General features: G+C 54.0%; 1 protein-coding gene across 1 annotated transcript in view; it reads right to left on the bottom strand.

The window, feature by feature from the left end:
- Positions 1–2846: 2846 nt before the first annotated feature.
- The window catches only part of LOC106587796 (cleavage stimulation factor subunit 3), a 63381-nt gene continuing 52841 nt past the window's right edge, over positions 2847–13386 (bottom strand). Inside the window, exons 17-20 of the mRNA XM_082969701.1 lie at positions 13099–13252; positions 5134–5228; positions 3515–3575; positions 2847–3418 (exon numbers count right to left, since the gene is read on the bottom strand). Coding sequence (XP_082825827.1) covers positions 3219–3418; positions 3515–3575; positions 5134–5228; positions 13099–13252 — 510 coding nt within the window. The 3' untranslated portion in view covers positions 2847–3218. The remainder of the gene's footprint in view (positions 3419–3514; positions 3576–5133; positions 5229–13098; positions 13253–13386) is intronic.

The raw sequence follows: 13386 nt of genomic DNA, 5'->3' as shown, positions 1-13386 counted from the left end.
GAGAGGGAGTGGATGAGAGAGAGAGGAGTGGAGGAGAGGAGGAGAGAGGAGTATAGGAGAGGAGGAGAGAGAGGAGTGAAGGAGTGATGGAGAGAGAGGAGTGGAGGAGAGAGAGAGATGAGTGGAGGAGAGAGAGGAGTGGAGGAGTGGAGGAGAGAGAGGAGTGGAGGAGAGAGAGGAGTGGTGGAGAGAGAGGAGTGGAGGAGCTCTCTCACACAGTGGTGTTGGGCAACTCCCTACTATTAACCTACAGCACAATCTGAAATTGATTGACTTGGGGCTACAGTAGATGTCTGGTAAAGGGCTGATTGACTTGGGCTACAGCAGATGTCTGGTAAAGGGCTGATTGACTTGGGCTACAGTAGATGTCTGGTAAGGGCTGATTGACTTGGGGCTAGGTGTCTGGTAAAGGGCTGATTGACTTGGGGCTAGGTGTCTGGTAAAGGGCTGATTGACTTGGGCTAGGTGTCTGGTAAAGGGCTGATGACTTGGGGCTAGGTGTCTGGTAAAGGGCTGATTGACTTGGGGCTAGGTGTCTGGTAAAGGGCTGATTGACTTGGGGCTAGGTGTCTGTAAAGGGCTGATTGACTTGGGGCTAGGTGTCTGGTAAAGGGCTGAATGACTTGGGGCTACAGTAGTTGTCTGGTAAAGGGCTGAATGACTTGGGGCTACGGTAGGTGTCTGGTAAAGGGCTGAATGACTTGGGGCTAGGTGTCTGGTAAAGGGCTGAATGACTTGGGCTAGGTGTCTGGTAAAGGGCTGATCGACTTGGGGCTAGGTGTCTGGTAAAGGGCTGATTGACTTGGGGTTAGGTGTCTGGTAAAGGGCTGATCGACTTGGGGCTAGGTGTCTGGTAAAGGGCTGAATCGACTTGGGGCTAGGTGTCTGGTAAAGGGCTGATCGACTTGGGGCTAGGTGTCTGGTAAAGGGCTGATCGACTTGGGGCTAGGTGTCTGGTAAAGGGCTGAATGACTTGGGGCTAGGTGTCTGGTAAAGGGCTGATCGACTTGGGGCTACAGTAGATGTCTGGTAAAGGGCTGATTGACTTGGGGCTAGGTGTCTGGTAAAGGGCTGATCGACTTGGGGCTAGGTGTCTGGTAAAGGGCTGAATGACTTGGGGCTAGGTGTCTGGTAAAGGGCTGATTGACTTGGGGCTAGGTGTCTGGTAAAGGGCTGAATGACTTGGGGCTACAGTAGATGTCTGGTAAAGGGCTGATTGACTTGGGGCTAGGTGTCTGGTAAAGGGCTGATCGACTTGGGGCTAGGTGTCTGGTAAAGGGCTGATTGACTTGGGGCTAGGTGTCTGGTAAAGGGCTGAATGACTTGGGGCTAGGTGTCTGGTAAAGGGCTGAATGACTTGGGGCTAGGTGTCTGGTAAAGGGCTGATTGACTTGGGGCTAGGTGTCTGGTAAAGGGCTGATTGACTTGGGGCTAGGTGTCTGGTAAAGGGCTGATTGACTTGGGGCTAGGTGTCTGGTAAAGGGCTGATCGACTTGGGGCTAGGTGTCTGGTAAAGGGCTGAATGACTTGGGGCTAGGTGTCTGGTAAAGGGCTGATTGACTTGGGGCTAGGTGTCTGGTAAAGGGCTGATTGACTTGGGGCTAGGTGTCTGGTAAAGGGCTGAATGACTTGGGGCTAGGTGTCTGGTAAAGGGCTGATCGACTTGGGGCTAGGTGTCTGGTAAAGGGCTGAATGACTTGGGGCTAGGTGTCTGGTAAAGGCCCAGATGATATGACAACATTATGGTGTGGAGGGCACATCGTTAGTGTTGTGATCTGTTATGGATATCTCTCCTTCAGAGGACTTTGTCACTGTGAATAGGTTTAATAGAGCCCAGGGTAAATGAGCTGCAAAACAACTCATTCTCAGTTGATTATCAGCCGTAGTGGAAGCTATTGTGTGCAAGGTGGAGAAATATTGATGTACACCCTGCCTTAATGAACAGCAGGAATACTTCCTCTAGGAAGCATGTTATTGAGTGTGTCTTAGGCCACATTAAAATCCCCTGTCCTCCAAACCACATGACGAGAGTTCAGCCAATGCACCATTAAGATGTATTCTAGTATGTATCCATGTGAAATGCACCAACACACACAGCTACGTTCAAAAATACTATTTTTGATTGGCTAGTTTACTGTGCATATCGGATTGTTACATATGAGGTTGTGTCAGCAGCAAATAGCAGCAGGTATTTAAATCAGTCCCCTCTCCACATGTTCTCTTCCACAACCTTAACCCATGAGGAATGAGGTCAGTGGAGATTTGGACCGGAAGGAAGAACACAATTTTTAAACTCAATGAACCAACTTCTCCCGTCCCAACACATTAGCCATCACGCTTACGCTTTGGATGTTCTCCCAGAATCTATTCAGTTAAGACAAATATAGGGCCCTTTAAAGACACCTAGATTTGCCAGTTCCTGGACTGATCTGATCTGATCTGGGTGTGATACCGGCCTACAATGCACCTGTACGTAGATCAGTCAGAGTTACTCAGTTAATAACAGGCTGGTGGAGGTGACCAGAGGCAGACCTATCTCAGCCCTAACAGACAGATGGGAGTTCTTGTGATGGTCTGGTACTGAGCAGGTCCCATCATCAAGGCAGGGAATATGATTAGATAGATGGAGACTGCTTTTATCAGGCTCCACTGCTGATGCACTGATACACACAGCTGGAAATCTCTGGTCTAGACAGCACCATGCTGAAACCTAGTGGTGACTATTAAATGTGCGCAGCCAAAGTTATATACTGTAGACTTTACCCCTCAAACATGATTAACCTTGAAATAATCTGAAAATAATCTAAGAACAGAAGTGATCATTTCAGTAACAAGACAGGAGACACTTTGTTTTGGTTGTTTTCTCCCCTTTTTATTGGAAGGAAATGTGTTCTCTCAATTTGACTAGAAAAACAGGTCGATTCCATTTGTCCATCACCAGAGGTTCACAGGGCCAAACAGCTGAGTGTCAAATTAAGGGTTGAATTAAAAACTTTGTACAGTATTAGTCACCCAGCTTTAAAAAATAAAACTGTTAAAAAAACACCAAGAACAAAAAAACAAACAGGTGTGTGTAGAGGGACCAACGATGGTTGGATATAAAGAATCTTCCAGACAAACTTCAGACGAGTCTGTTTGCCCTAAAAGGTTTGACGTAATGGGTTGCATTCCTGTACAGAGTCCATCCCAAGTGTGTGTGTGTCTGAGTGAGTGTGTGTTCACCGGATCCTCTTCTGCTGGCGAGCGCGGTAGATGTCGTGAACGGGTGGGGCCACAGCGCCCTTGTCCTCTTCTTCATCAGAGTCTGCGTTGGGTCTCTTCAGTGACTTGGTCATGGCATGGTTCTCCATGGAGCCATTCCCTTCTCCGCTGGCATCAGGCTGCCTGCCTGTTATCAACTCTACTGCTGCATCTACAGCTGAGAGAGAGATATGTATCAACGTTATGTGTGCTATTCAGGCAAAGGAAAATCTAAAGGGAAGCTTGGTGATATGACAGTTTCAAAGCTACTTACTCTCTGGTAGTGTACATCTCCTGAAGCTCTCCATCAGTTCATCCACCTGCACAAAGGGCCCCTGCAGAAACACCACAACATCAGCACAACAACCACATGATGTCACCAACAGTGAGTGGTGGGGTGTTGGTACAGTGATGTCACCAACAGTGAGTGGTGGGGTGTTGGTACAGTGATGTCACCAACAGTGAGTGGTGGGGTGTTGGTACTGTAATGTCACCAACAGTGAGTGGTGGGGTGTTGGTACTGTAATGTCACCAACAGTGAGTGGTGGGGTGTTGGTACTGTGATGTCACCAACAGTGAGTGGTGGGGTGTTGGTACTGTGATGTCACCAACAGTGAGTGGTGGGGTGTTGGTACAGTGATGTCACCAACAGTGAGTGGTGGGGTGTTGGTACAGTGATGTCACCAACAGTGAGTGGTGGGGTGTTGGTACAGTGATGTCACCAACAGTGAGTGGTGGGGTGTTGGTACAGTGATGTCACCAACAGTGAGTGGTGGGGTGTTGGTACAGTGATGTCACCAACAGTGAGTGGTGGGGTGTTGGTACAGTGATGTCACCAACAGTGAGTGGTGGGGTGTTGGTACAGTGATGTCACCAACAGTGAGTGGTGGGGTGTTGGTACAGTGATGTCACCAACAGTGAGTGGTGGGGTGTTGGTACAGTGATGTCACCAACAGTGAGTGGTGGGGTGTTGGTACAGTGATGTCACCAACAGTGAGTGGTGGGGTGTTGGTACAGTGATGTCACCAACAGTGAGTGGTGGGGTGTTGGTACTGTAATGTCACCAACAGTGAGTGGTGGGGTGTTGGTACTGTAATGTCACCAACAGTGAGTGGTGGGGTGTTGGTACTGTGATGTCACCAACAGTGAGTGGTGGGGTGTTGGTACAGTGATGTCACCAACAGTGAGTGGTGGGGTGTTGGTACAGTGATGTCACCAACAGTGAGTGGTGGGGTGTTGGTACTGTAATGTCACCAACAGTGAGTGGTGGGGTGTTGGTACAGTGATGTCACCAACAGTGAGTGGTGGGGTGTTGGTACTGTGATGTCACCAACAGTGAGTGGTGGGGTGTTGGTACTGTGATGTCACCAACAGTGAGTGGTGGGGTGTTGGTACAGTGATGTCACCAACAGTGAGTGGTGGGGTGATGGTACAGTGATGTCACCAACAGTGAGTGGTGGGGTGTTGGTACAGTGATGTCACCAACAGTGAGTGGTGGGGTGTTGGTACTGTGATGTCACCAACAGTGAGTGGTGGGGTGTTGGTACAGTGATGTCACCAACAGTGAGTGGTGGGGTGTTGGTACAGTGATGTCACCAACAGTGAGTGGTGGGGTGTTGGTACAGTGATGTCACCAACAGTGAGTGGTGGGGTGTTGGTACAGTGATGTCACCAACAGTGAGTGGTGGGGTGTTGGTACTGTAATGTCACCAACAGTGAGTGGTGGGGTGTTGGTACAGTGATGTCACCAACAGTGAGTGGTGGGGTGTTGGTACTGTAATGTCACCAACAGTGAGTGGTGGGGTGTTGGTACTGTAATGTCACCAACAGTGAGTGGTGGGGTGTTGGTACTGTAATGTCACCAACAGTGAGTGGTGGGGTGTTGGTACTGACCACGAAGCAGGTGGGTGGTGGCAGTAGCTTCATCAGGATGACTGCGGCCGGGGGGACTGGGAAAACCCCCCCTGGAACAGGGTGCAGTCCTGGAGCTGTGGGGCGAGACAAGAGCATGTGAGCGGAGCTGGAATGGAGCATGGCTAGTAGGTACGGGCCAGGTGTCGTAGCTGGTAGGGGTAGAGGAGGGGGTAAGGTACCTACTAGCCAGGTGTCGTAGCTGGTAGGGTAGAGGAGGGGGTAAGGTACCTACTAGCCAGGTGTCGTACCTGGTAGGGGTAGAGGAGGGGGTAAGGTACCTACTAGCCAGGTGTCGTAGCTGGTAGGGTAGAGGAGGGGTAAGGTACCTACTAGCCAGGTGTCGTAGCTGGTAGGGATAGAGGAGGGGGTAAGGTACCTACTAGCCAGGTGTCGTAGCTGGTAGGGTAGAGGAGGGGGTAAGGTACCTACTAGCCAGGTGTCGTAGCTGGTAGGGGTAGAGGAGGGGGTAAGGTACCTACTAGCCAGGTGTCGTAGCTGGTAGGGTAGAGGAGGGGTAAGGTACCTACTAGCCAGGTGTCGTAGCTGGTAGGGGTAGAGGAGGGGTAAGGTACCTACTAGCCAGGTGTCGTAGCTGGTAGAGTAGAGGAGGGGGTAAGGTACCTACTAGCCAGGTGTCGTAGCTGGTAGGGATAGAGGAGGGGGTAAGGTACCTACTAGCCAGGTGTCGTAGCTGGTAGGGTAGAGGAGGGGTAAGGTACCTACTAGCCAGGTGTCGTAGCTGGTAGGGGTAGAGGGGGTAAGGTACCTACTAGCCAGGTGTCGTAGCTGGTAGGGGTAGAGGGGGGTAAGGTACCTACTAGCCAGGTGTCGTAGCTGGTAGGGGTAGAGGAGGGGGTAAGGTACCTACTAGCCAGGTGTCGTAGCTGGTAGGGTAGAGGAGGGGGTAAGGTACCTACTAGCCAGGTGTCGTAGCTGGTAGGGTAGAGGAGGGGTAAGGTACCTACTAGCCAGGTGTCGTAGCTGGTAGGGTAGAGGAGGGGGTAAGGTACCTACTAGCCAGGTGTCGTAGCTGGTAGGGGTAGAGGAGGGGGTAAGGTACCTACTAGCCAGGTGTCGTAGCTGGTAGGGGTAGAGGAGGGGGTAAGGTACCTACTAGCCAGGTGTCGTAGCTGGTAGGGGTAGAGGAGGGGGTAAGGTACCTACTAGCCAGGTGTCGTAGCTGGTAGGGTAGAGGAGGGGGTAAGGTACCTACTAGCCAGGTGTCCTAGCTGGTAGGGTAGAGGAGGGGGTAAGGTACCTACTAGCCAGGTGTCGTAGCTGGTAGGGGTAGAGGAGGGGGTAAGGTACCTACTAGCCAGGTGTCGTAGCTGGTAGGGTAGAGGAGGGGGTAAGGTACCTACTAGCCAGGTGTCGTAGCTGGTAGGGTAGAGGAGGGGGTAAGGTACCTACTAGCCAGGTGTCGTAGCTGGTAGGGTAGAGGAGGGGTAAGGTACCTACTAGCCAGGTGTCGTAGCTGGTAGGGTAGAGGAGGGGGTAAGGTACCTACTAGCCAGGTGTCGTAGCTGGTAGGGTAGAGGAGGGGGTAAGGTACCTACTAGCCAGGTGTCGTAGCTGGTAGGGGTAGAGGAGGGGGTAAGGTACCTACTAGCCAGGTGTCCTAGCTGGTAGGGTAGAGGAGGGGTAAGGTACCTACTAGCCAGGTGTCGTAGCTGGTAGGGTAGAGGAGGGGGTAAGGTACCTACTAGCCAGGTGTCGTAGCTGGTAGGGGTAGAGGAGAGGGTAAGGTACCTACTAGCCAGGTGTCGTAGCTGGTAGGGGTAGAGGAGGGGGTAAGGGACCTACTAGCCAGGTGTCGTAGCTGGTAGGGTAGAGGAGGGGGTAAGGTACCTACTAGCCAGGTGTCGTAGCTGGTAGGGGTAGAGGAGGGGTAAGGTACCTACTAGCCAGGTGTCGTAGCTGGTAGGGTAGAGGAGGGGTAAGGTACCTACTAGCCAGGTGTCGTAGCTGGTAGGGATAGAGGAGGGGGTAAGGTACCTACTAGCCAGGTGTCGTAGCTGGTAGGGTAGAGGAGGGGGTAAGGTACCTACTAGCCAGGTGTCGTAGCTGGTAGGGGTAGAGGAGGGGGTAAGGGACCTACTAGCCAGGTGTCGTAGCTGGTAGGGTAGAGGAGGGGGTAAGGTACCTACTAGCCAGGTGTCGTAGCTGGTAGGGTAGAGGAGGGGGTAAGGTACCTACTAGCCAGGTGTCGTAGCTGGTAGGGGTAGAGGAGGGGTAAGGTACCTACTAGCCAGGTGTCGTAGCTGGTAGGGGTAGAGGAGGGGGTAAGGTACCTACTAGCCAGGTGTCGTAGCTGGTAGGGTAGAGGAGGGGGTAAGGTACCTACTAGCCAGGTGTCGTAGCTGGTAGGGATAGAGGAGGGGGTAAGGTACCTACTAGCCAGGTGTCGTAGCTGGTAGGGTAGAGGAGGGGTAAGGTACCTACTAGCCAGGTGTCGTAGCTGGTAGGGGTAGAGGAGGGGGTAAGGTACCTACTAGCCAGGTGTCGTAGCTGGTAGGGTAGAGGAGGGGGTAAGGTACCTACTAGCCAGGTGTCGTAGCTGGTAGGGGTAGAGGAGGGGTAAGGTACCTACTAGCCAGGTGTCGTAGCTGGTAGGGTAGAGGAGGGGTAAGGTACCTACTAGCCAGGTGTCGTAGCTGGTAGGGTAGAGGAGGGGGTAAGGTACCTACTAGCCAGGTGTCGTAGCTGGTAGGGTAGAGGAGGGGGTAAGGTACCTACTAGCCAGGTGTCGTAGCTGGTAGGGTAGAGGAGGGGTAAGGTACCTACTAGCCAGGTGTCGTAGCTGGTAGGGGTAGAGGAGGGGGTAAGGGACCTACTAGCCAGGTGTCGTAGCTGGTAGGGTAGAGGAGGGGGTAAGGTACCTACTAGCCAGGTGTCGTAGCTGGTAGGGTAGAGGAGGGGGTAAGGTACCTACTAGCCAGGTGTCGTAGCTGGTAGGGATAGAGGAGGGGGTAAGGTACCTACTAGCCAGGTGTCGTAGCTGGTAGGGTAGAGGAGGGGGTAAGGTACCTACTAGCCAGGTGTCGTAGCTGGTAGGGTAGAGGAGGGGGTAAGGTACCTACTAGCCAGGTGTCGTAGCTGGTAGGGGTAGAGGAGGGGGTAAGGGACCTACTAGCCAGGTGTCGTAGCTGGTAGGGTAGAGGAGGGGGTAAGGTACCTACTAGCCAGGTGTCGTAGCTGGTAGGGGTAGAGGAGGGGTAAGGTACCTACTAGCCAGGTGTCGTAGCTGGTAGGGATAGAGGAGGGGGTAAGGTACCTACTAGCCAGGTGTCGTAGCTGGTAGGGGTAGAGGAGGGGTAAGGTACCTACTAGCCAGGTGTCGTAGCTGGTAGGGGTAGAGGAGGGGGTAAGGTACCTACTAGCCAGGTGTCGTAGCTGGTAGGGATAGAGGAGGGGTAAGGTACCTACTAGCCAGGTGTCGTAGCTGGTAGGGTAGAGGAGGGGGTAAGGTACCTACTAGCCAGGTGTCGTAGCTGGTAGGGATAGAGGAGGGGGTAAGGTACCTACTAGCCAGGTGTCGTAGCTGGTAGGGGTAGAGGAGGGGGTAAGGTACCTACTAGCCAGGTGTCGTAGCTGGTAGGGTAGAGGAGGGGGTAAGGTACCTACTAGCCAGGTGTCGTAGCTGGTAGGGGTAGAGGAGGGGTAAGGTACCTACTAGCCAGGTGTCGTAGCTGGTAGGGTAGAGGAGGGGGTAAGGTACCTACTAGCCAGGTGTCGTAGCTGGTAGGGGTAGAGGAGGGGGTAAGGTACCTACTAGCCAGGTGTCGTAGCTGGTAGGGTAGAGGAGGGGGTAAGGTACCTACTAGCCAGGTGTCGTAGCTGGTAGGGATAGAGGAGGGGTAAGGTACCTACTAGCCAGGTGTCGTAGCTGGTAGGGTAGAGGAGGGGGTAAGGGACCTACTAGCCAGGTGTCGTAGCTGGTAGGGTAGAGGAGGGGTAAGGTACCTACTAGCCAGGTGTCGTAGCTGGTAGGGGTAGAGGAGGGGGTAAGGTACCTACTAGCCAGGTGTCGTAGCTGGTAGGGTAGAGGAGGGGGTAAGGGACCTACTAGCCAGGTGTCGTAGCTGGTAGGGTAGAGGAGGGGGTAAGGTACCTACTAGCCAGGTGTCGTAGCTGGTAGGGGTAGAGGAGGGGTAAGGTACCTACTAGCCAGGTGTCGTAGCTGGTAGGGTAGAGGAGGGGGTAAGGTACCTACTAGCCAGGTGTCGTAGCTGGTAGGGTAGAGGAGGGGGTAAGGTACCTACTAGCCAGGTGTCGTAGCTGGTAGGGTAGAGGAGGGGTAAGGTACCTACTAGCCAGGTGTCGTAGCTGGTAGGGTAGAGGAGGGGGTAAGGTACCTACTAGCCAGGTGTCGTAGCTGGTAGGGTAGAGGAGGGGGTAAGGTACCTACTAGCCAGGTGTCGTAGCTGGTAGGGTAGAGGAGGGGGTAAGGTACCTACTAGCCAGGTGTCGTAGCTGGTAGGGTAGAGGAGGGGGTAAGGTACCTACTAGCCAGGTGTCGTAGCTGGTAGGGTAGAGGAGGGGTAAGGTACCTACTAGCCAGGTGTCGTAGCTGGTAGGGTAGAGGAGGGGGTAAGGTACCTACTAGCCAGGTGTCGTAGCTGGTAGAGTAGAGGAGGGGGTAAGGTACCTACTAGCCAGGTGTCCTAGCTGGTAGGGTAGAGGAGGGGGTAAGGTACCTACTAGCCAGGTGTCGTAGCTGGTAGGGTAGAGGAGGGGGTAAGGTACCTACTAGCCAGGTGTCGTAGCTGGTAGGGGTAGAGGAGGGGTAAGGTACCTACTAGCCAGGTGTCGTAGCTGGTAGGGATAGAGGAGGGGGTAAGGTACCTACTAGCCAGGTGTCGTAGCTGGTAGGGGTAGAGGAGGGGTAAGGTACCTACTAGTCAGGTGTCGTAGCTGGTAGGGGTGGGTAAGGTACCTACTAGCCAGGTGTAGTAGCTGGTAGGGGTAGAGGAGTAGGTAAGGTACCTACTAGCCAGGTGTCGTAGCTGGTAGGGTAGAGGAGGGGGTAAGGTACCTACTAGCCAGGTGTCGTAGCTGGTAGGGGTAGAGGAGGGGTAAGGTACCTACTAGCCAGATGTCGTAGCTGGTAGGGGTAGAGGAGGGGGTAAGGTACCTACTAGCCAGGTGTCGTAGCTGGTAGGGTAGAGGAGGGGTAAGGTACCTACTAGCCAGGTGTCGTAGCTGGTAGGGTAGAGGAGGGGGTAAGGTACCTACTAGCCAGGTGTCGTAGCTGGTAGGGTAGAGGAGAGGGTAAGGTACCTACTAGCCAGGTGTCGTAGCTGGTAGGGATAGAGGAGGGGTAAGGTACCTACTAGCCAGGTGTCATAGCTGGTAGGGGTAGAGGAGGGGGTAAGGTACCTACTAGCCAGGTGTCGTAGCTGGTAGGGATAGAGGAGGGGGTAAGGTACCTACTAGCCAGGTGTCGTAGCTGGTAGGGGTAGAGGAGGGGTAAGGTACCTACTAGCCAGGTGTCGTAGCTGGTAGGGATAGAGGAGGGGGTAAGGTACCTACTAGCCAGGTGTCGTAGCTGGTAGGGGTAGAGGAGGGGTAAGGTACCTACTAGCCAGGTGTCGTAGCTGGTAGGGATAGAGGAGGGGGTAAGGTACCTACTAGCCAGGTGTCGTAGCTGGTAGGGTAGAGGAGGGGGTAAGGTACCTACTAGCCAGGTGTCGTAGCTGGTAGGGTAGAGGAGGGGGTAAGGTACCTACTAGCCAGGTGTCGTAGCTGGTAGGGTAGAGGAGGGGGTAAGGTACCTACTAGCCAGGTGTCGTAGCTGGTAGGGGTAGAGGAGGGGGTAAGGTACCTACTAGCCAGGTGTCGTAGCTGGTAGGGGTAGAGGAGGGGTAAGGTACCTACTAGCCAGGTGTCGTAGCTGGTAGGGGTAGAGGAGGGGTAAGGTACCTACTAGCCAGGTGTCGTAGCTGGTAGGGATAGAGGAGGGGGTAAGGTACCTACTAGCCAGGTGTCGTAGCTGGTAGGGGTAGAGGAGGGGTAAGGTACCTACTAGCCAGGTGTCGTAGCTGGTAGGGGTAGAGGAGGGGTAAGGTACCTACTAGCCAGGTGTCGTAGCTGGTAGGGATAGAGGAGGGGGTAAGGTACCTACTAGCCAGGTGTCGTAGCTGGTAGGGATAGAGGAGGGGTAAGGTACCTACTAGCCAGGTGTCGTAGCTGGTAGGGTAGAGGAGGGGGTAAGGTACCTACTAGCCAGGTGTCGTAGCTGGTAGGGTAGAGGAGGGGGTAAGGTACCTACTAGCCAGGTGTCGTAGCTGGTAGGGTAGAGGAGGGGGTAAGGTACCTACTAGCCAGGTGTCGTAGCTGGTAGGGTAGAGGAGGGGGTAAGGTACCTACTAGCCAGGTGTCGTAGCTGGTAGGGATAGAGGAGGGGGTAAGGTACCTACTAGCCAGGTGTCGTAGCTGGTAGGGATAGAGGAGGGGGTAAGGTACCTACTAGCCAGGTGTCGTAGCTGGTAGGGGTAGAGGAGGGGTAAGGTACCTACTAGCCAGGTGTCGTAGCTGGTAGGGATAGAGGAGGGGGTAAGGTACCTACTAGCCAGGTGTCGTAGCTGGTAGGGTAGAGGAGGGGTAAGGTACCTACTAGCCAGGTGTCGTAGCTGGTAGGGTAGAGGGGGTAAGGTACCTACTAGCCAGGTGTCGTAGCTGGTAGGGGTAGAGGAGGGGGTAAGGTACCTACTAGCCAGGTGTCGTAGCTGGTAGGGTAGAGGAGGGGGTAAGGTACCTACTAGCCAGGTGTCGTAGCTGGTAGGGGTAGAGGAGGGGGTAAGGTACCTACTAGCCAGGTGTCGTAGCTGGTAGGGTAGAGGAGGGGGTAAGGTACCTACTAGCCAGGTGTCGTAGCTGGTAGGGTAGAGGAGGGGGTAAGGTACCTACTAGCCAGGTGTCGTAGCTGGTAGGGGTAGAGGAGGGGGTAAGGTACCTACTAGCCAGGTGTCGTAGCTGGTAGGGTAGAGGAGGGGTAAGGTACCTACTAGCCAGGTGTCGTAGCTGGTAGGGTAGAGGAGGGGGTAAGGGACCTACTAGCCAGGTGTCGTAGCTGGTAGGGTAGAGGAGGGGGTAAGGTACCTACTAGCCAGGTGTCGTAGCTGGTAGGGTAGAGGAGGGGGTAAGGTACCTACTAGCCAGGTGTCGTAGCTGGTAGGGATAGAGGAGGGGTAAGGTACCTACTAGCCAGGTGTCGTAGCTGGTAGGGGTAGAGGAGGGGGTAAGGTACCTACTAGCCAGGTGTCGTAGCTGGTAGGGGTAGAGGAGGGGTAAGGTACCTACTAGCCAGGTGTCGTAGCTGGTAGGGGTAGAGGAGGGGGTAAGGTACCTACTAGCCAGGTGTCGTAGCTGGTAGGGTAGAGGAGGGGTAAGGTACCTACTAGCCAGGTGTCGTAGCTGGTAGGGGTAGAGGGGGGTAAGGTACCTACTAGCCAGGTGTAGTAGCTGGTAGGGGTAGAGGAGGGGGTAAGGGACCTACTAGCCAGGTGTCGTAGCTGGTAGGGGTAGAGGAGGGGTAAGGTACCTACTAGCCAGGTGTCGTAGCTGGTAGGGTAGAGGAGGGGGTAAGGGACCTACTAGCCAGGTGTCGTAGCTGGTAGGGTAGAGGAGGGGGTAAGGTACCTACTAGCCAGGTGTCGTAGCTGGTAGGGATAGAGGAGGGGGTAAGGTACCTACTAGCCAGGTGTCGTAGCTGGTAGGGGTAGAGGAGGGGGTAAGGTACGTACGGGCCTGGTGTCGTGGTTGGTAGGGGTAGAGGAGGGGGTAAGGTACCTACTAGCCAGGTGTCGTAGCTGGTAGGGTAGAGGAGGGGGTAAGGGACCTACTAGCCAGGTGTCGTAGCTGGTAGGGATAGAGGAGGGGGTAAGGTACCTACTAGCCAGGTGTCGTAGCTGGTAGGGGTAGAGGAGGGGGTAAGGTACGTACGGGCCTGGTGTCGTGGTTGGTAGGGGATCATCTGGTTAGTGTCAGGTTTGGGGTACTCTGGTTTGCGGTCGGCCTCGTCCTTTTGCGTGGGAGCCGATGGAGTCACCACCGTCTCTGTCTGGAGCAGCGCCGCCAGTTTGGCACGGGACACGTCCTGCACACACACAGGTTAATATCATTGAATTCTAAACAGATATCCTTTACCCTCACGTGATTGAAGAGTTGAACAAGAGAGAAACACACAAATGGTCCACTTGTTTTATATCCATAGATCTGTTTCTATTGAAG

Source organism: Salmo salar, chromosome 26 (assembly GCF_965601325.2).
Source record: "Salmo salar chromosome 26, fSalSal1, whole genome shotgun sequence".
Taxonomy (NCBI): domain Eukaryota; kingdom Metazoa; phylum Chordata; class Actinopteri; order Salmoniformes; family Salmonidae; genus Salmo; species Salmo salar.
This window is presented reverse-complemented; position numbering and strand designations above follow the sequence as displayed.